The following is a 21,630-nucleotide window of genomic DNA, read 5'->3' as shown; positions in this document are numbered from 1 at the left end:
TACCTCCCAAATGGCTAGAGCATCTGGAAAAAACCATAGAGTTTTCCCGGAAATGCCTAGAGCGGCCCTGCACAGGCGCCGCCATTTTGATGATGTCGCTTCTGAATGATGTCATTCATCTCATGCACACAAATCGCATGCACAAAAGTCCCCCACCAGGGGATGAAGAGGACTTGGCAACCCTAGATCCAAGTTTAACTCTTGCTGTGGCAAAACTTTTATCTTTGGTTTTTAATGACTTTTTCTCTTAATAACAGGGCTTTTTTTGAGCAGGAGCGCACAGGAATGCAGTTCTGACTGGCTTGGTGTCCTAATATGCAAATGAGTTCCTGCTGGGCTTTTTCTACAAAAAAGCCCTGTGCAAAACAATGGTGATGTCAGGTGGTAAGGCCTAATATGCAAATGAGTTCTTGCTGGGCTTTTTCTACAAACAAAGCTCTGCTTAATAATATATTTTATATTTTGTATTTAGTATATCTGGATATTTGGTTATCTTTTATATTACTGGATTGTATTTTTTTGTATCTTTGAATTACTAAATTTCTTTGTTTATGACTCATTGGATTGGGAAGCAAAAGTGTAACATTATTTGTTTGCAAGAAGTACATATTAAACAATTGGATTACAAATTTTTATGGAATAAGCAATTAGTTTTGGAATTTTTTTCACTGGCCAAGGAGAAAAAAAGAGGTGTGGTTTTTTTTTTTATGTGAAGCAGGACTTAGAACCAAAACTGATCTTTAAAGACAATGATGATAGGTTTATTGCAGTGGAAGTGATGTTAAACCACAAAAGAACTTTGCTATTGGGATTGTATACTTCTAATGGAGCTAAAGACTCTTTCTTTAAGGATATTATGCAACAACTTGACCAAGTGACATATGAGCAAATTATGATAATGGGAGACGTTAATGGAACGGTTAAGAATATTTTGGATAAATCTGGGGAAAAAAATAAAGAAGGGAAATTGCCAAAATCTTTTTTGAATTAGTTAAACAAGAAAACTGTGTGGATATTTGGAGAGAAATGAACCCAACAGTGCGAGACTATACATTCTTTTCAGCAAGACATAACTCTTTCTCAAGGATTGATATGTGGGATTACAAAAAAATTGGGGTTGATAACAAAAAAAAATAGAGATTCTTCCTAAAATAAGTGCAGATCATAACCCAATAATGTGGTTTGCGAAGGACACTAAAAAGACTTTGAGATGGCAGATAACTGCAGAAAAAAGAGGTAGTAGAGGCTCTGGAGAAAGAGACCAAAGCTTTCTTCCAATTAAATGAAAATAATGATGTCCAATACCAAACGGTGTGGGATGCATACAAAGCAGTAATGAGAGGCATTTTAATCACACTGAATAATAAGGATAAAAAAGCTAAAGAAAAACAAATGATGGATTTACAAAAAGAAATTGGAAAAATAGAGAGGGAAATCAAAAAAAGGCCAGGGAAAAAGAAAATCTCAAAGGAAATTACAATTCTACAAGAACAACTAAGACATTTACTAAATAAAGAAGTGGAATGGAACTTAAAAAGGCTTCAACAAAAATATTTTGAGAGCGCTAACAAACCGGGAAAATACTTGGCCTGGCAATGAAATGAAAAAGGGAAAATAAAACTATCAATAAAATAATTTCGGGAGATAAAAAAAATTGTGGATCAGGAAGGAATTAAAAGAGAATTTTATAAATATTATGCAAAATTGTTTGTTTATTTATTTATTACTTTACATTTCTATCTTGCCCTCTTCGCAAGCAGACTCAGCCACGTGGTGGATAAAGGAAAAATAGAGACATTTAACAGAAAATAAATGTAAAACTTTTAACTGAAAATATGAAGAAAATGTTAAATGACCCGATTGAAAAAGAAGAAATAGAGACGGCAATTAATTCAATAAAATTGGAGAAAGCTCCTGGTCCAGATGGATTTACAGCAAAGTATTATAAAGTTTTTAAGGAGACTCTACTTTCAAAGCTTCTGAAACATTATAAGAGTTGAGGGGAAGCTACCTAATACCTGGAAAGAAGCAGTAATCTCATTAATTCCAAAAGAAGACAGAGATGCCACAAATGTAAAAAATTATAGACCAGTCTCATTACTTAATAATGATTATAAAATATATGCTAGTATACTAGCAGAATGCCTGAAGCAGCATTTGAATAACTTTATTAAAGAAGAACAAGCAGGGTTTCTTCCCAGAAGGCAGATCAGAGTCAATATTAGAACTGTAATTGATATAATTGAATACTATGATAAACATCCAGAAAAAGAAGTGGTTTTGTTCTTTGCAGATGCAGAGAAAACTTTTGACAATGTACATTGGGAATTTATGTTTGCAGTAATGGAGAAATTGAAATTGGGTGAAGACTTTGAGAGAATGGTAAAAGCGATATATACTGACCAACAAGCAAGACTTTGTATTAATGCAGACTTGACAGAGAAAATGGTAATTAGTAAAGGAACAAGACAAGGATGCCCTCTATCCCCATTTGATATTTATAATGGCTTTAGAGATATTGCTTATGCAAGTCCAAGAAGATAAGGAGATAAAGGGTCTGAAATTGAATGGTTTTTCTTAAAAAATACAGAGCTTTTGCAGATGATGCTATGTTTATAAACGAAAACCCGACTCAAGTTACAATGTTGCTGCTTCAAAAAATTAAAGAATATGGTGAACTGGCAGGCTTTTATGTGAACAAAGAAAAGTCAAAAATTCTGTGTAAAAATATGTCAAAGAGTAAACAGGCAGAATTACAAAATTTAACAAAATACAACGGGCTCTAGAAGGAGGCTCTGGGCAAGTGCCTGCCATGCTTGCTGTCTTCCCACCCACCCAAGTGAAGGCATTAACTTCCCCCCACCTCAAGGGAAGCTTATCTCTGCTATCTAGAGAGCAGTTGTAAATCTGAGTGATCGCCAGTGGTTCCCTAGGAGGAAATGGCATTGTACCTGTCTGAGGTTCCACCCCTCCTCAAACCCCACCCCTTAAATATCCACGAATTCCCTAACCTGGAGTTGGCAATCTATCCCCTTCCCTTTATCTGTCCCTCTGACTTCAGCTTTTCATCTCCTTCCCACTCTAGCAGCCTCTATACAGGAAAATTAGTCTTTCTTCACAGTGGGGGGTGGGGATCAAAGCAGTTTACATCATTCACTCCCCCCATGTGATCTTAACAACAACCCTGTGAGGCAGGTTAGGCTGGAAGTCTGTGATGGTCTAAAATCAGTCAGTCAGCTTCCACAGCAAGGACCTGGGTCCAGCAGACCCCACTCTGAAGCCCTAACTCCTATGCCCTCCTCAAAGTCCACCACAGAATCTCCAGGAATTTCTCACCAACCTGGAACTGGCAGCCATAGACAGCACTGGGCCTAGTGAGTTCTGCCTCAGAGGCCTGTAGTGAGACCTTTCAGTCTAACAGACTATCTCTGACAAACTGTTTAATAGGGAGGAGTCATCAGCCATTACATCAGCTTACAGCATTCCTCTCTCCTCTCCCCCCCTTTTATCTGAACAACAACCCCGTGAGGCAGGTTAGCTTGGTTTGAAATCACCCAGTCAAGCTTCTACAGCCCTCACCTGGAGATTGGCAACAGTGGTTCCCCAGGAGGAAATTCCTCCCTCAGAGGCCTGTAGTGATACATTTCAGACCAACAGTTTCTCTCTGACAGACTGTTTAATAGGGAGGAGTCCTCAGCCATTACATCAATTTACATCATTCTTCTCTCCTCTCCCTTCCCCCCTTTGATCTGAACAACAACAGCCCCATGAGAGTTTAGGCTGGTTTGAAATCGCCCAGTCAGCTTCTACAGCCCTCACCTGGAGATTGGAAACAGTGGTTCTCCAGGAGGAAAGGCCTATCCCTCAGAATCCATTCTGTCATGTGAATCCATTGTCGCCTAATTGGAATAGAAAGAGTGAAGAGTATTGGCAGGTGGAAAGGGCCCCTCCCTGCTGTGAATGAACATTCTTTTTGGCTCAGTTGAAGAGAAGGAACCCTACTATTTTCTCATGAACACAGGCCCATAGCTGGGGGAGGGGGGGCTGGGGGGCCAGGCACCACAAATCTTTCTCCTGTTTTACACCCTCACACCTCCTTGCCTGCTCTCAGACAGACTGTCCTGGACTTCCTATAACAGGCCCTGAGGAGAAGCAGTCCTGCTCAGTAAGCTCCCTGTCAGGAGAGAACTGTATCCGTCAAAGGTCAGTGGCCTTCTGCTGGGGTTCTTGCCTGATGGAGCTGGCGGTGGGTGGGGGAGAGCAGACCCAACCAATGGCATGGCAGAGACAGTGTGAGCCAATCCTGCTCAAGCCACATCCATCCAATAAAAGAACATAAGAACATAAGAGAAGCCATGTTGGATCAGGCCAACGGCCCATCCAGTCCAACACTCTGTGTCACACAGTGGGAAAAAATTTTTATGTATACACACACACACTGTGGCTAATAGCCACTGATGGACCTGTGCTCCATATTTTTATCTAAACCCCTCTTGAAGGTGGCTATACTTGTGGCCGCCACCACCTCCTGTGGCAGTGAATTCCAAATGTTAATCACCCTTTGGGTGAAGAAGTACTTCCTTTTATCCGTTTTAACCTGTCTGCTCAGCAATTTCATCGAATGCTCATGAGTTCTTGTATTGTGAGAAAGGGAGAAAAGTACTTCTTTCTCTACTTTCTCCATCCCATGCATTATCTTGTAAACCTCTATCATGTCACCCCGCAGTCGACGTTTCTCCAAGCTAAAGAGTCCCAAGCGTTTCAACCTTTCTTCATAGGGAAAGAGCTCCAGCCCTTTAATCATTCTAGTTGCCCTTCTCTGGACTTTCTCCAATGCTATAATATCCTTTTTGAGGTGCAGTGACCAGAACTGCACACAGTACTCCAAATGAGACCGCACCATCGATTTATACAGGGGCATTATGATACTGGCTGTTTTGTTTTCAATTCCCTTTCTAATAATTCCCAGCATGGTGTTGGCCTTTTTTATTGCAAATGCACACTGTCTTGACATTTTCAGTGAGTTATCTACCACGACCCCAAGATCTCTCTCTTGGTCAGTCTTGGGTTTTTATTATTTACCTGATTATTAGTATCATTATTAGTATTACTATTACTACTACTACTTTCCAGCTCATCTTATTTTGAAACCCCTACCATGCTGAGCCATCAGCCCTTACAAATAAAGCTAAAGCTACAGTTCCAGTAAAAGTGGCAGAGGTGCTTTTTTATTGCTCTCCTGTATATAATGCAGGAAGTTCAAATGTTTACTATTAGCTATGCTCCTGCAGTTCTGCCAGTGCTTGTCCTGTTCCCCAAATGGGGCCACTTTCTTGTTGTGAGAGAGGGGAACATAACAAATAACAAAAGTACCATACATGTCATATTACATCTGGCATCAAATGTATCAAACTGCTACCCAGGGGTGGAATGTTTGGCATCCTGGAAGCCGTAGACCAACCTGACTGGGCAGATCCTTGGTACTGCTCCTTGAACAAGAAGATTAGACAGACTTCCACCCAGAGACTACACTGAGAAGCACAAAGTTTGGCAAAGGAGACAGCTCACATTCTGACAATAGGAGTTTACTGTCCTGGAACAGGCCCTGTGCCAGGTTGGTGTAGTGGTTAAGTGCATGGACTCTTATATGAGAGAACCAGGTTTGATTCCTGCTGATGTGATCTTGAGTCAGCCACAAGTTCTCTCAAGTCTGTTCTGCTCAAGAGCAGTTCTGGGAGAGCTCTCTCAACCCCATCTAACTCACAGGGTGTCCATTGTGGAGAGGGGAAAGGAAAGGAGATTTGTAAGCCGCTCTGAGACTCCTTTGGCTAGTGAAGGGTGGGGTATAACTCCAATCTCCTCCTCCTCTTCAATGCCTCCTATCAGTCCAAGGCTACTTCAATATCAAATGTTATCTCCGATAGCAGCAGTGCTTGAGAAGTTTCACTGCTTCCATCATGAGATGGAAGTCTTGTGGCTACTGAGGGTTCATTTCTTTTGAAATGAATGAAATAATGGGAAGTTTGTTGAGAATGTAAATGGAAAACAATTGCAAAACTCTACCATGTATTTTGTTTAAAGAAAACCACAAACCACTGAAATACAATGAAGATCAACTATGCAAGTTCCATCCAGAGCATCATGACAATGTGGATTTCAAGTACTGTTGACTTGAGTGCAGCAATGATGGATGTGTATTCTGTCTTTTTATAGAATTCAGTTGCAGTATTGTCACTCTTACCATTTCCTAGTATTTGACTTATTTAAATATAATTTTATAAAACTTGTCAATTACAATTTTTTAAACTCCCTACTGTATTTTATATACACAAGTCCAAAGTTTTTGAAATTTTGACTATATAGAGGATTTTTCCCCATCAGTGACTCCTGAGATTTCACAGCAATAAGAAAGCCTTGGCAATACAGCAGATTTTGAAAGCATTTTTTCACATGGTTTACAGTTCCTTCTCATGTGTCACTCCTCTCTTTATCCCTATATACTGGTAGATATTATCACTAAATCCAGGTGGTTTTATCTCCCAAATGTCTCTAAAATCTTCCATTTCCTCTTCATTCTCACCACAAAAATATAAAACTTGTCAAGTCCATCATCCTCTTCATCCTTGATTACTGCAACCTCATTTTCTTCAGGCTTCAGCTGATACCCTCAACATTCAGTTTTGCCACTAATCTGTTGTGAAAATAATCCTCCATTAAGATAAGGCTCTGACATTCCTAAATTGTCATCTTTGCTGGCTCTCCGTGGCCCGCTACATCTGATGTAAACTTCTCATATTATCCTTAATGGTTTTATGAGCTGACCCCCTTCCTGCTCCTCTTGGCTTTTCACCTTTCATTCCTACCTTCCCAGTTCATCTAAGCTCCTCATCAAGATCTCTACTCCTTTTCACCTATAAGATTCTTATATGGTTCCTCATTTTTGTCAGGCCTCAAAAAGTACTGTGGAAGTGCTGCTGAAGATACACAAAGAATTGCATGAACAAAATCAATTTAACAAATGCTTAGATTGCTGATGGGTCTATCCTGCAATACCTTCTCAACCTGTAGAAGGAGGAGGACAAGGAAATGCATTTTAAAAACTGATTATTCAAAAGTATGTTCAAGTCCAATGACTTGAAGGCTCCTGGTTAGTAAAAAAAAATTACTTGAAGGCTCCTGGTTAGTAAAACAGATTAAAAACTAAATGTGCTATTTAAAATTATGACAAAGTAGTGACCATACCAAGCTGCATGGAGATGAAATGTTTAGTGGTTTATCAGCGGTCTAGGTTCTAAATCCCAATTAGATTTTTTCCCCATGATTTTTTCCCATGGCTGTGGTCCATATTTGGTGAACACAGCTACTAAAGAAGAAAATGCTGCAGTGCTCATGAAAGTTCTGTAGAAACAGACATCTAAGTTTGAGTGTATACAGTACTTTGTGATGGGTTGTTCACCTGCCAAATAGGGCAAGCAAATAAAGGAAGGAGGTTAATTTTTATTTTAGGTTTCTTTTTATTTTGAAAATAGAATTTATTTTCACTTAGAGGATAACTTTATTTGTAAAGGATCGTTTGTTTTGTGTTTTTTTCCCTTTCCTTTCATATCACTAGGGCTTTTTTGTAGCAGGAACTCCTTTGCATATTAGGCCACACACCCCTGATGTAGCCAATCCTCCAGGAGCTTACAGGGCTCTTCATACAGGACCTACTGTAAGTTCCAGGAGGATTGGCTACATCAGGGTGTGTGTGGCCTAATATGCGAAGAAGTTCCTGCTACAAAAAAGCCCTGCATATCACCTTCTAGACTTCTGCCCCCAACCCTTGGCCAGGCAGACAGCCACAAAGCACAGTACTTTCTGGTTAAGCTGTGTGAATGAGCAGTGTATCAATCTGATCAACATATCACTCTGTACTCCTATATCCTACATTTTAGTCTTTCCTGTCTGCCCAGTGCTTGGCAGAAAAGCGGAATGGAGTCATGGAGCCCACAAAGGGACAAAGAAGAAGGTCAACAAGTTCCTAATAGATGAGTTCATCATTGCAACCACTAGCCAGTCATGCTCCCAGGTCAGTGACAGCGGGCAGCTCAAGCAGTTCACAACATCTGCTGTCTTCAGCAACTAACTGTCCTGAGTTATCTAGCAGATGGACTTGACAGTTTCACTGTCTGCAGATGGGATATTAGCAGTATTGGAGTATTGTGCCTATATAAACAGCAATTTGTAGAATCTGTAGGGAATACAGTTATGGCCTATTTCTGCCCAGTCCCATGTGATGTTCTTCTTTACAAATACCTTTCTGCAGGCTGAACTATGTACTTTATTCCTAGATGCTGACTCAGTAGGCTGCACATGCACACTTATAACATCTAATTGGAGGTGTGATCTGGTTCATGCAGTAGCCATGTACACAAATCATTTGTTGCATGATAAAACCAAGAACAGGTGAATCAACCCTGGTATGAAAAGTGCAAGGCCTCTTTAAATATAATGTTTTTCATCCATGGAAAAAGTTTTTTTTTTTCCCTGCATATGAAAAAAGAATGTAAAAATTTGGTTGATTGTTTACATGTAGTTTTATGCTGTATTTACTGAAAAAGGAAGATGACCCTGAAAGTAAACTGACTCCCTTAAAAAATGTAACACGCATTAAAAATATTGTTGGACATTCTCACCACAAAAATATAAACCTTGTATGCAAATGTAAGACACTCCCCTCTTTTTTAAATTGCATACCTGTGAAAAAACCTAGTCTTGACATTTGAGTAAATACATACTGTATTTCTTCCTAAGTGGAAATGTTTTCTATATAGTAATTGAGTCATGTTAGATGACATGGCTAAATTGAGAGGTTAAAGCAGCCCTAAACAGTTATTTGGGCATCATTTTAATACGAAGCAACTGCACTCCAATTAATCAAGACCTCAAGACATGACACTAGGACATAACACAGGGAGTGAGCCATGTTACACACACATAGAGTATTCTATACTACTCTTTCTAGTACCTATTTACATTTAGTAATTAGGAGTTTCATAGAAGACTCAAATAATCACAACAGTCATAGCAGATGAAAGTTCTAGCAGGAAATAACATCTACTACCCTACACTGTGATCATGTTCATGCAAGATTATTTTTCTCCATTCCATGTTAGCAAAATCCTCCTTCCCCTCCCCCCATCTTTAACACTCCTTTCCTCCTCTAATCATAATAACGTCATTCCTTCAGGGCCTTAACACATACTTCCCTGCTTAAGCTGCAGGAGTGTTGGCCCTGAAATTCCTTGCTGCTCATTCAGCTTCCTGCCTTCTTCCTCCTTTGGCTTTGTATCTTTGTTTTCCACACAAAAGAAATCTCAGTGGATTTCCTGTACCTCCTTCTTATGTTACTACTCTTAAAGAGACACAATTCTCAGAGAGCAGGCTGACCATCCTGGAACACTGAGGAAAAACAGTCCAGACAGAAGCAAATGGCGAATGCCCAAGAACTCTGAATCCTGTGACCATCTTCAGATGAGGGCTTGCTGTCACTTTGCTTCTTCTCATTACCCCTTTTGGCTCCCAGACTATTTCCCCCAGTCTTCCAAAATTCTGGCAGTCTCCTTCCAACCTGCATTTCCATCCAGTGTGCTAATCCAAATTGTTTCTTGATTTCTTTGTCCTTATTAATTTTTACCTAGGTACTTAACACCTCATCTGCTCAGCTTTTCTGCTCATATGTCTCCCACTTGAACCCTTCATCCATTCTGTCAGCCTTTCCTTTCCAGTTGAATTGTTATTCATCATTAGCACATATATCGTCATATCCTTCAAGTATTTGAAGCAGTGTAACTAAGGGCAAATGCCAGTGTAACAGTAGTAACATCACTGGGATTTCATTCTCTTTATAGACATGTGCAAACGTTTTACAGATGCTCACATGTTCTATGGCAGGACTAATCTTTTTGTTGCGAAAGGATTTACTGCTGAACACTTCCTAGAATCACCACCCATGAAACTTCTCCTGTTTCTAGGTGAGTATTTTTTTTTCAAATGAAAATAAAATATAAAGTGAATGTAGAAAATAAAACTAGTCTACAGGGCTTGGGAAAGGATGAGACAGTTTGTAGGCTACAATAATAATACAATAATTTTCAGAGGCCCTGCTATGGCAGTTCTTACAGCTGACTGCTGCTGCTAGATTTGACACCCCCAATTTTTTCAGCAGGGAAATTCCAGTTGGTGGGTAAGGGAGAGGGACAAACAAACCAGTTCTTATTGAAGTTGATGGCAAAATTCCCATTGGTTAGAATGAATTTGGATTGTTCTTTAAGAATATATCTCTTACTGTACTACAACATTTGCAAGAATAACTTGATGCTCTGATATTTCAGATCACAAAAGTGCCCAGAACACTTTTTTTAAGCTTAAAAAGTTATCTGTAGGAAATAAATGCATATTAATAATGAATAATACACTAGAGGAACCACATATATCTAGATTATTTACAAAGCTGTTTAATACTAACCTTTGCAAAAACTTTGGTCATTATTATTCATAGAAAATGGCTTCCATTTCTCTTGAAGCAATTAATCTTAGAATTGTAATGTCAGGGCTGTAGCAGTAACATACCTGTTCATTAGAGCACTACACAAGAAGCTTACACTTGGTTTATCATGTGACAAGACAGTTGAGCAAATTGCTTCTTATTTTCTAATAGTATGGTTCATATCCTTTTTTCATGTTGAGATAATATAGGTGATTATTATGAAAGAGAAATATGTAAAAGTTTTGAAAGACAAATGTTTGTGACACAGACACTGCCCATAATCACCAGGGTTAAAGAGGGTTTAACAACCCATCTGTGATTTAGTATCCCATCTTCAAAGGAAGCCAATAATGCCTAAGGTGTTTACTTTTCCAGATCATGGTCATAGTCCTGGAAATTGGGAAACTGTTCAGAACTGTTATTGCAATTGCATGTAAATGTTATCTTCCATATGGCTGCATTGTTGTGCTAGTTTTCAGAAAACGTAATTTGAAAATGCTTGTTAAGGGGAAACTGTGCTGATAATGTTTACTCACTCCTTCTGCTGCATTATTTGGGAATGATAAAGAGTGATTTTTCAGTTTTGCCTAAAGGAGAGGGGACCACAGAAAAGATGGTAATCTTTAAAGCTCTTTCTAAACCATTGTGAAACATTTTTTGCATGTATATCATTTTGTGGGCTGAACATAGATTGAAGCTGATTTCTTCAGCTCAATTCCCACAGCTGTGTTCTTCAAGACCACCTTATTGTAGTGCCCTTCCTTAGAGCTGTTGATCTGGTAAAAGTCAAGGGGGGTTTTTTGAGGCAGGACTGGTACTTTGGAATGGCTTATTGCCCCCCCAGATGGAAGGAAGAGACAGACATGAGGGTTTGGATCAAAAAAAGGCTGAGTAATAGGAAGCAGAGAGTGAGTATAAATGGGCAGTCTCTGCAGTGGAGGACAGTAAGCAGTGGGGTGCCGCAGGGCTCGGTACTGGGCACATTGGGGCCAAGAATCCCAGCTACAAATACAAGTTGATGGGGTGTGAACTGGCAGAGACTGACCAAGAGAGAGATCTTGGGGTCATGGTAGATAACTCACTAAAAATGTCAAGACAGTTTGCGTTTGCAATAAAAAAGGCCAACGCCATGCTGGGAATTATTAGGAAGGGAATTGAAAACAAATCAGCCAGTATCATAATGCCCCTGTATAAATCGATGGTGCGGTCTCATTTGGAGTACTGTGTGCAGTTCTGATTTCTGCACCTCAAAAAGGATATTATAGCATTGGAGAAAGTCCAGAAAAGGGCAACTAGAATGATTAAAGGGCTGGAACACTTTCCCTATGAAGAAAGGTTGAAACACTTGGGGCTCTTTAGCTTGGAGAAACGTCGACTGCGGGGTGACATGATAGAGGTTTACAAGATAATGCATGGGATGGAGAAAGTAGAGAAAGAAGTACTTTTCTCCCTTTCTCACAATACAAGAACTCGTGGGCATTCGATGAAATTGCTGAGCAGATAGGTTAAAACGGATAAAAGGAAGTACTTCTTCACCCAAAGGGTGATTAACATGTAGAATTCACTGCCACAGGAGATGGTGGCAGCCACAAGCATAGCCACCTTCAAGAGGAGGTTAGATAAAAATATGGAGCAGAGGTCCATCAGTGGCTATTAGCCACAATGTGTATATATATAATTTTTTTTTTTTTTGGCCACTGTGTGACACAGAGTGTTGGACTGGATGGGCCATTGGTCTGATCTAATATGGCTTCTCTTACATTCTTAAAGTTTAGGCAAAAACCCAGCCAACCTGAAAAGTGACCGACCTATTTAACCAGCCACACCCCAGCCAATTCCACAATCCTTTCTACAAGCAGTGTGAGGTAGGCGAAAAACATCACTTCCAACAGCGAAAACAGAAGTGGTGAAAAAATTCCTACCCGGTCCCCCAAAACCAAGAGCAACCAGCTGTCGCCCACACTGCATCAAGGGCAGGAGGGAGGGCCGGGCACGAGGCGAAGAATGAGAGGAGGGAGCGGAGCCCACCATTAGGGCATGCCAGCTCCGCCCCCACCCCTGATGATGCCCTGCCCGCTCCTTCTCCTTGCGAGGAGTCAAAACGGCCCCCAGACGCAAGGCTGTGCAGCCTGCCTCTGGATGGGAGCTGCATTGCTCCCCCCCCCTCCCCCCGACAGAAGGAAGAGATGGACACAAGGGTTTGGGTAACTAAAGGACCACTTTCTTTATTTATTACATTAACACAAGGGCTATAAACATAACCAGCAGCACGGCAGGGCCAGGGGACGAAATACCCCTCCCCTACTGCATAACTGGCGAGCCACCCTGCCCCTAGGTATAGCCAAAATGCATGGCTCATACTCAGCTGGTCTAGCAAAGGTTATGCCCTGGAGTTCCAACCCCTAGCCGCACGGCTAACAGACGAATCAATCCATGCAAACCCAAGGCAGTCTGCTTCATCACTCAACCAGCCCGCACAGTCCAGGAATGATTTAGCAAGACCCTGTGCCCCAAAACTGGGGTGCTACAGGTGCTCACCGAGCTGCATAACGGAAGTTTAGGCAAAAACCCAGCCACCGCGATGTCAAGTCTCTGCTTAGGCAGCTGCGCCCATTAAACGCCCAACCCTTCCTTAAGCCCCAGTTTCAAATCCTCCAAAAAGATGTCATTATCTTTATCCGAAAGATGGATGCCATCGTTCCTGTATAAATCCGAGCAATCAGCCCAGATTCCAGGATGAGAAAGAAAGTGGCCCAAACCCCCCTCGAGGGCTTTTTAAAGTTCTAAATTGGCTTTGCGGTGAGTTCTCTCAATTGCCCATGGGTCCCATGCCCAACGCCATACCTGATGTGGGATCATGGCCGACCACACAATCAAGGCTTGCGGTCAACGCCTCTTGATGACTGCAAAGTCATCTTTGACCTGCAACAGAAGGGCTTTTCCCTTGAGCAGGCCCAAATCATTACCACACAAATGTATCACCACAACATGTGGCAGCAAAACGTGAACATCTTCGAACAATAGGGGCAACAGGCCCGACCAATGGAGACCCTGCCGTCCACGCCATTTAATGATGGCCCACTTGCTGAGCCCCAGCTGTGACCCGGCCAAAGTTCTCCTACCCCAATGGGCAGCCCAAAACATGAAGCTGTGTCCGCATATGAGGACGCGTCGTCTCTCTCCACAGACCATAGCACCTGAGAAAGAAGAAACAATGAATAACATAGCCCCCTAACAACGTAATGCTAGTTACTGCAGTGCAAGAGGGCGAACATAGCCCTTATAGGCCGAGGAACACCACCTACCAAGCTTCTGAATGGAAGGTGGGGAGTACCCCAGGGCAGCAGCAGTAGATGCTGCTCCTATATGGAAGGAATGGGTGCCAAACTTAACTCCCGACAGGCCCAGCATAGCAAAGGCCTTGCACGTCACTGTCCAAAACTGATGCTTCATCAGGGGACTGCAGTCCCCATGACGGAACAATAGGCTGGCAACCAAACCACGAGCAACCATGTAGCGTGTTAAAGCCACTACAGGACAGAGCTCGATGTCAGAACAGGAACCCAAACTAATAGTATCCCCCAGTTGCAGTTGATGGGTCTTGGAATGATGAACTGTGACATATACAGATCTGCCAGCCAGACGAATGTCTTGGGCCATCAAGGCCCTCCCTGCCACATCCTGTTTGGACTGAGCCACCAGCTCACTCACCTGCAGAGCCCTGAGAAACGCCATGAGAGAGGCGGCGTGAAAGAGCAGCGTTTTGTACTCTGACATGCATACCTGGCCTCAAACTGATCGTAAACCCCTAAGAACTGCAGGGGAAATTGGTTGCCTAGGATCCCACCTGGGCCCAACTTCTCTAGACCAACCTTCCAACATTTTCTTAATGCAGAAGTCACCAGTATTCTCCTGGAAACCCAAAGCCTCACTGGCAAAGGCCAACACAGACAGCTGGCCCCGAATAGATCAGACTGCTAAGCCCCTGCACCTTAACAATACACTATAGTGGGCCATATAGGGGCCATCCCCTTTTGTTACCAACTTTGCTCCTAAAACTCTCGAACTGGCATACTGCCCTGTTGTACGATTTTCTGGTACTAGGAGCAATGGCGAGACTTATTGCTCTGCCGGCCTCGACCTGCCAATCATCCATATCCTGGGGGGCATCATTGTCGGAAGAAGATCTGCGTCTGGGGCCAGCTGGCGAAACCTCTGCATCTGTTTGCGGGAGAGAGCCTCAGCCACCCCATTAGCCACCCCGGGCACATGCCTGGTGAAAAATAAAATATTGAGCCTCAGGCAACAAAGGTGAAGGCCTGAACCAGCCTCATCACCCTGGGGGATTTGAAAGTGAGGGAAATGATAACATGCACCACTGCTAAGTTGTTGCACCAGAAGTGGACTGTGTGGTCTGCCAACTCATCTCCCCACAACCAAACAGCTACCAAAATCGGGAGAAACTCCAAGAAAGTCAAATCTCTGTTCCACCCCACATCTACACATTCCTGAGGCCATTCCTCCACACACCAATGTCTGTGAAAGTAGACGCCAAACCCAAGGGACCCCGCTGCATCTGATGTAATTTGCGGCTCAGCTTGTAGTGCCCTTCCTTAGGACTGTTGATCTGGTAAAAATCAAGGGGATTTTTTTGAGGCAGGACTGGTACTTTGGAATCGCTTATTAGAATGGGTGTGGAGGGCACTTTCCTTTTCCACATTGAGGAAGGCATTTTAAAAAGTTTTATTTCAGAGGGCACTTGGTGAAGGGTGAACAGTTTGGGTGGATCTGGCTTTTAAAAAAACTTTTAAAAACTTGTTGATGGACTGTGATATTGTTTCTATGTGTTTGCAGTGTGTTGTTTTGTTAACCGCCTTGCACCTTGAGATAAGGTATTATAGCAATATTTTAAATAATTAAATAAACATGAAACTAATTTTTGTCCATTCTATTCAGCCTTTATGTCCACAATACTGGGCCATAGCTACAGCTCCCAGAACTGCACCAACACATGCCATGAACATGCCAAATGTGAAGTTCGCAATGGAGTCCAAGGCTGTTATTGTAGTCCAGGATTCACTGGCCCTGGTATAACTGCACCTGACAAACCTGGTTGTTACGGTAGGCCAACTCCCACTTCAATATGTTTTGTTCTGGTTACTGTTATTTTATAGCTTTCACTGATTCTGCATAGAACAGGGGGTTGGACTAGATGACCTGAATGGCCCCTCCCAATTCTGTGATTCTATTATTCTATTAAATATTTCATTTACTTATTATCTTGACAACAATAGTGACATACCAGCATGCCATCACTCTGATCTTCATACTGCCATACAGTCTGCCCTCTGAAGCTGCCATTTCTTTGATGGGAACTGATCCACCAGGAGGCCCCATCTGAGGTTTGTAACCCTGCTTGTGTTAGGCTGAGAGAGACTATGAGGGGCCCAGGGTCACCCAGCAACCTTCCATGACAGAATGGGTATTTGAATCTAGTTGTCCCACATCCTAGTCTGACACTGACCACTAAACCACACCAGCTTGTTTCTTTGGGTCATCCCCTCCCCCTTTCAGCTCTTTAAAGAGCTTCCCCCCTTTCCTTCTGAGCCAGAATGTAACATTACTGCATGGCTCAGCAGGGGAAGACGGCTGGCAATCAAAGCCACTTTGTGCAGACATAATGGGGAAAAGTGGAGGGGTAAGAGGCATCAAAAATGAGTGGTATGGGAATAGGATATGCCTAGGGATGCCAGAGTCTAGCTGGGACCTGGGGATCCCCTGGAATTACAACTCATTTTCAGACTACAGTTATCAGTTCTCCTGGAGAAAATGGATGCTTTGGAGGGTGGACTCTATGGCATTGGTCCCTGTCCTCCCCAGACACAATCCCCTACCTGGAGTTGGCAACTCTACACCCCCTCCAGTGGGGGACCTGGCAACCCTAGGTATTATATTCATATGTTTTTTGCTGTTGTCATCATAAGGATATAACGTAGGTTATATATCTTTTTAGAAAATGTTGGCTCTCCAGGGATCACTACTAGAGTCTCTTTGCTTCCTGCATCACTGAAATTATATAAACACATTCAAATTCCATTGAGACTGACAGGACACAATAACCTAAATATTTCACATCTTCTGATTTCACTGTTGGTTTTTTGTGTGGATTGAACTCTGTTAGAGCATCAAAAAGCCTACTATACAGAGAGAAAGTGTTATATATGAGAAATATTCTGGGAAGAAAGCAAAATTGTATTTCTTGATGACAGCAAAGAGCACAAAACTTCATTAATGTTTCTTGAATTCTTCTGAGAACCAGGCTTGCCAGCCTCCAGGTGGGGCCTGGAGATCTCCCACTTTTATAATTGATCTCCAGCTGATATGAAGCATCTCCTGGATATACAAGCTTAACATTCTTCAATTTATAACCGTTGGTTTCTACAATACCTCTGCTATCATCAGTGTAGACTGTGTGTTTGTATAGAATGTGCAGCTCCCCAAAAGGCATGCAGAGCATATAAGTATGTTTGCCCATTTTGCTAGTTAGAGAGGTGGTAATATCCACTGTTGCTGTCATTAACATCAATTTAACAATTTTGCACCTGTTCAGTAATAGCTAGCTTTTAATGAGATATTTAATGATGCTGTTTAAATACCTCCTTTCTCCTCCCCAACTTTGGAATGCTGTGTTGTTAATCAGACAAGCTACAGTAACTGCAGTCTTCAAGACTTTATCAAGAGTAACAGTTTCCTTTTCCTTAAAAAAAAAAGGCATAGGCAAAAAAGGGATTGGAACATCAAAAGATGTCAGTTGTCTGTTTAATTTCCTGTAAGTGTACACCTCTCAACCATCAAACTTCTGAGAAGTAGGAGGAAGAAACAGGCCTTCAGAGGCCTCAAGACATCTTCAAAGTAGAAAAGGCTGCCTTTGACCTGCAAATAAAATCTATTGCCAAAGATAAACTGCTACCAAAACCTGCCTTCCTCCTGGACTTTTCTACATTTCCCTTGGACAGAGGTAGCATCATCTCTAAGAGGTTGAGACAGATGGGAGACTTTAATTTTCCTCTTGTTTATTGTTTACTATGGAACCCAGGGGACTGCAAACACTAGGCTTCCCAACTCCCCAGCCCTGGCGGGGGACCTCCGAATTTGCAGCCTCCTCTCCCGCTCTCCAAAAATCCGGAAGCGGGGGGGGCGCCAATTTTGGTGCCACTCTCCCCCATTGAGTTTCCCAGTCCTTATTATTGGGTGGAGGAGGAAAAAACTGGGAACCAGCTTCAGCCCCCCCCCCCCCTTTTCTGAAACAGCTGTGACTCCCGAGCAGCCCTACTGAGCCGCACTAGAGGGCTTTCGCTGACCGCAGCCAGGCTGAACGAAGCCAAGTCCAGCAGGGGCAGGGGCGGTCTTTACAGGGAAGGCAGGGGGCTTTTCTTGCTGGGCTCTGCAGCCGCAGAAGGGTTAAAAGAGCCGAGCTGTTTGCTAGAGAGGCCAGGGGCGGTGGCGTAGGGGAAACTGAACTGGGGGATGAGGTGGCGGCTTGAGACAGGCCAAAGCAGGAAAAGCCTTGCAGCCGAAGCCCGGGAAGGTCCCCTCCCCAGTCAATCCTTGCAGTCTCAGAAGGGAGAAATCCAGCTCTCACCACGTGCGGGGGGAAGAAGGGGTGTTTAAATCCCTAGCAAAGGTGATGTTCTTCTCTGTCGGAGTTTCCCTTTGTCTTGCCTTGGCGAGTGGGGGTGGAGTGTCCGCAGGGCTTGCTTGCGAGGTTTGGAAAAGAGTGGAGGGGTGGGGGTCCAGACTCCAGGCCACCCGCATCTCTTAATCCAGCCCTCCTGCAGGGTGGAAATATATTATCTGGGATAGATTGCTCATTGTTTTAATTTTCTTTTCAATTTTTTGGATCTTCTGTCTGTACCGTTCTATTGAGTGTCTCTTACATGTTGGAAGTCACCTCAAGTCCCATTCCGAAGGAGGTGGGGGGGAAGGAGCAGGATACACATTTGATCAAATAAATAGCCACCATGGTGTCCCAGGGATGATCACATGAGAGAAATCATTCAAAGTACTGCACCAGGAGTGGCCAAACTTGCTCATTGTAAGAGCCCACATAGAATAAACGTTGGATGTTTGAGAGCTGCAAGACATGAACATCAGATGTTTGAAAGCCACAAGACTGGAAGAAAGGCAAATAAATGGAGGAGGAGAGAGGGAGGGAGGGAGAGGTAGAAAGAAGGCAGCATTAACTTTAAATGCATTCTTCAAGTGACCAGCTAGCTTGGCTTGGATAAATGATTTAAAGAGACAAATACCTTCTTCAGACTGGTCAGTGGGGTGGGGTGGGGGGCTTTGAGAGCCATACAATATGTATGAAAGAGCCACATGTGGCTCTGAGCCACAGTTTGGCCACCCCTGTGCTACACATTTGGGCCAGTGCTCCCCCCATCTGCAGTTTTCGGGGTGTGTCTGTTTTATTTTGTTGCATAATTATAGAACAAAGTGTGACTCCAGTGGCACCTTTAAGACAAATGTAGTTTTATTCAAGGTATAACGTTTTGGGTACAAGCACACTTCTTCAGAAAAGTCCAGGTTTTTGCATTTTTTAAGAAAGAAAATATCAGGCTGTAGCTGTACAGAGTTTCTTTGCAAGGTTGATAAAGTTTCATTCCTCATAGCTTCATGTGGTGCGTTCCATGAAGAAAGATTCAGGAGGGGAGCTTATACCTTGAATAAAACCTTTTTTTGGTCTTAAAGGTGCCACTGGACTCAGACTTGGTTCTTCCGCTTCAAACCAATACAGCTACCCTCCTAAATGTACATTAATTATAGCCTGCCATTTAATAGTACTCAATGCAATCAATAGAACGGTATGCTCAATAAACTCTGAAATAGAATTTGGATAGTAGGACCAACCAGGAGTCCGAAAAACAGTATTGAAGGAAAGCATAAATGTTAATGGCACCCAATAAATAATGCAAAATTACGTAGCAGGATACAACTTACAGCAAACTATACACAGGAGTATAGACTCTGGAGAATTGATCCGCAGGTATCTGGTGCTCTGGGGGGGGGCTGTTTTTTGAGGTAGAGGCACCAAATTTGCAGCATAGCATCCAGTATCTCTCCCCAAATTACCCCCAAGTTTCTAAAAGATTGGACCAGGGGGTCCAATTTTGTGAGCCTCAAAAGAAGGTGCCCCTATCCTTCATTATTTCCCATGGAGGAAAGGGATTTAAAAGATCTGCGGTCCCTTTAAATGTGATGGCCAGAACTCCCTTGAAGTTCAATTATGTTTGTCACACCCTTGCTCCTGGCTCCTCCCCAATGTCTCCTGGCTCCACCCCCAAAGTCCGCAGATATTTCTTGAATTGGACTTGGCAACCCTAGCAAACACCCATACCCATAACACATTCCCAGTATCACAAAACAGCATGTTCATCTGAACTCTTCTTATCAGTCATGAGACTGGTCTTCTTGTTCATTGCAGGTGTTAATCAGGTGTGTGTATTTTTCAGTCTTCATGCTTGGTTAGCAATCAGTCCTATAATCTGGGGCTTTCCAGTGACAAATTTGAGGCTGGGGTTCAAAGAAAAGTATGACATGGTTATGCATGCTAACAGTTTCCCCCTTATGTGTGAAATCCAGTCCTGTACAATCTATTTTTCATGGCAAGTCAGCAGCTGTTTTAGTTAGCAAAGTTAATATTCCAATTGACACACCAGTTTCTGGGCTCCTTAAGCTGAATCCAGAACTTTTCCAGAAGACATGGGAGTAAGCCCTCAAAACAGAATAAAAAATCCAGCAATGCACGCTTCCCCTCACCTCATAATATCATGTAGTGTCAGGAACAATTGAGGGGTCTTATAATGTAATTAAAAAAAAAATCATTTGGACAAGTTTTAGATAAACCTTGGGATAATTGCCCCCTATATACTTTTGCAGTACCCAGTACCCCTTGAAAAGCCAATCCCAGCAGTGGCTCTAGGCTGCTGATGCACAGCCAGCGCCTTAGGCAAGGCATCCCATCTCTGCCCCCAGTGAGGGCGAGCACAGTGGCTGCATGGCTGCCTAATGGACAGGCCGCACCTGGCCATTTCTTGTGACCTAATGAGACCTAATGAGAAAATTGTGATATATAGCATGGAAGGCTGCAGTGGCAAGAAAGTAATGATGGGAGGACATCTCTTTTCTGTCTTGTACAAGAGGACATGATCTTCCACTTTCAGATGAGCCGGATATTGGCACCTTCACTTCTTATCATGAAGCTGCCATTCAGAATATGATGCATGTTCTTGAGGTTCTTGCAATTCATCACATATCAGTCAAAATCTTAAAAAAGTAAAGGTAGTCCCCTGTGCAAGCACCAGTCATTTCCGACACTGGAGTGACGTCACATCATGACGTTTTCATGGCAGACTGTTTTTATGGGATAGTTTGCCATTGCCTTTCCCAGTCATCTATACTTTCCCTCCAGCAAGCCAGGTATTCATTTTACCGACCTCGGAAGGATGGAAGGCTGAGTCAACCTTGAGCTGGGTGCCTGAATACAGCTTCCACTGGGATTGAACTCAGGTCGTGAGCAGAGCTTCAACTGCAGTACTGCAGCTGTACCATTCTGCACCACGGGGCTCTTAGTCAAAACCTAGAACGCCTTATTTACATAAAGGAGAATTTCCAGCAGGATTATAATAAGGGGACGGAGTAACAAACCATGAAGAGACTTTGCAGTGATAAAAAGGAATTTTTTGTTGGATGTAAAGGAAGCTGATAAGGAATTCAATGAGGAAAACAGGTCAGAGAGCCGAACAGCTTCTTTGTATTACAATAAGAGTTTTAGGTATGATGAATATAAACCATATCTAAATGACAGAGAAATGGAACTTCAATGCTCCATAAAAACCCCTATTCAAAAACAATTCAGACTTCTGAATAACAGTGAGTGACAAAGAAAGGGGATAAAATTCAATGTAGTGGGATTTTTTTTCCCTATACAAGATCAAAATGAGCTGACATTGTTGCAGCTTTCCTAGGCTGTTCTGTAGTTCAGAACTGGCTGCTTCATGACTGCTGACTGCCAATTTGCTGTTTTGCTGGCAGAATTCAGG

At 42.6% G+C, this 21,630-nt stretch overlaps 1 protein-coding gene across 3 annotated transcripts in view; it reads left to right on the top strand.

Moving 5' to 3' along the window:
* The first annotated feature begins 9,740 nt into the window (after positions 1-9,740).
* The window catches only part of ADGRL4 (adhesion G protein-coupled receptor L4), a 167,558-nt gene continuing 155,668 nt past the window's right edge, over positions 9,741-21,630 (top strand). For all 3 annotated transcript variants that reach the window (XM_060232084.1, XM_060232085.1, XM_060232083.1), the window contains exons 1-2: positions 9,741-10,013; positions 15,485-15,649. In XM_060232084.1, coding sequence (XP_060088067.1) covers positions 9,893-10,013; positions 15,485-15,649 — 286 coding nt within the window. In that variant the 5' untranslated portion in view covers positions 9,741-9,892. The remainder of the gene's footprint in view (positions 10,014-15,484; positions 15,650-21,630) is intronic.

The sequence above is a fragment of the Heteronotia binoei genome, chromosome 2, assembly GCF_032191835.1.
Source record: "Heteronotia binoei isolate CCM8104 ecotype False Entrance Well chromosome 2, APGP_CSIRO_Hbin_v1, whole genome shotgun sequence".
NCBI lineage: Eukaryota > Metazoa > Chordata > Lepidosauria > Squamata > Gekkonidae > Heteronotia > Heteronotia binoei.
This window is presented reverse-complemented; position numbering and strand designations above follow the sequence as displayed.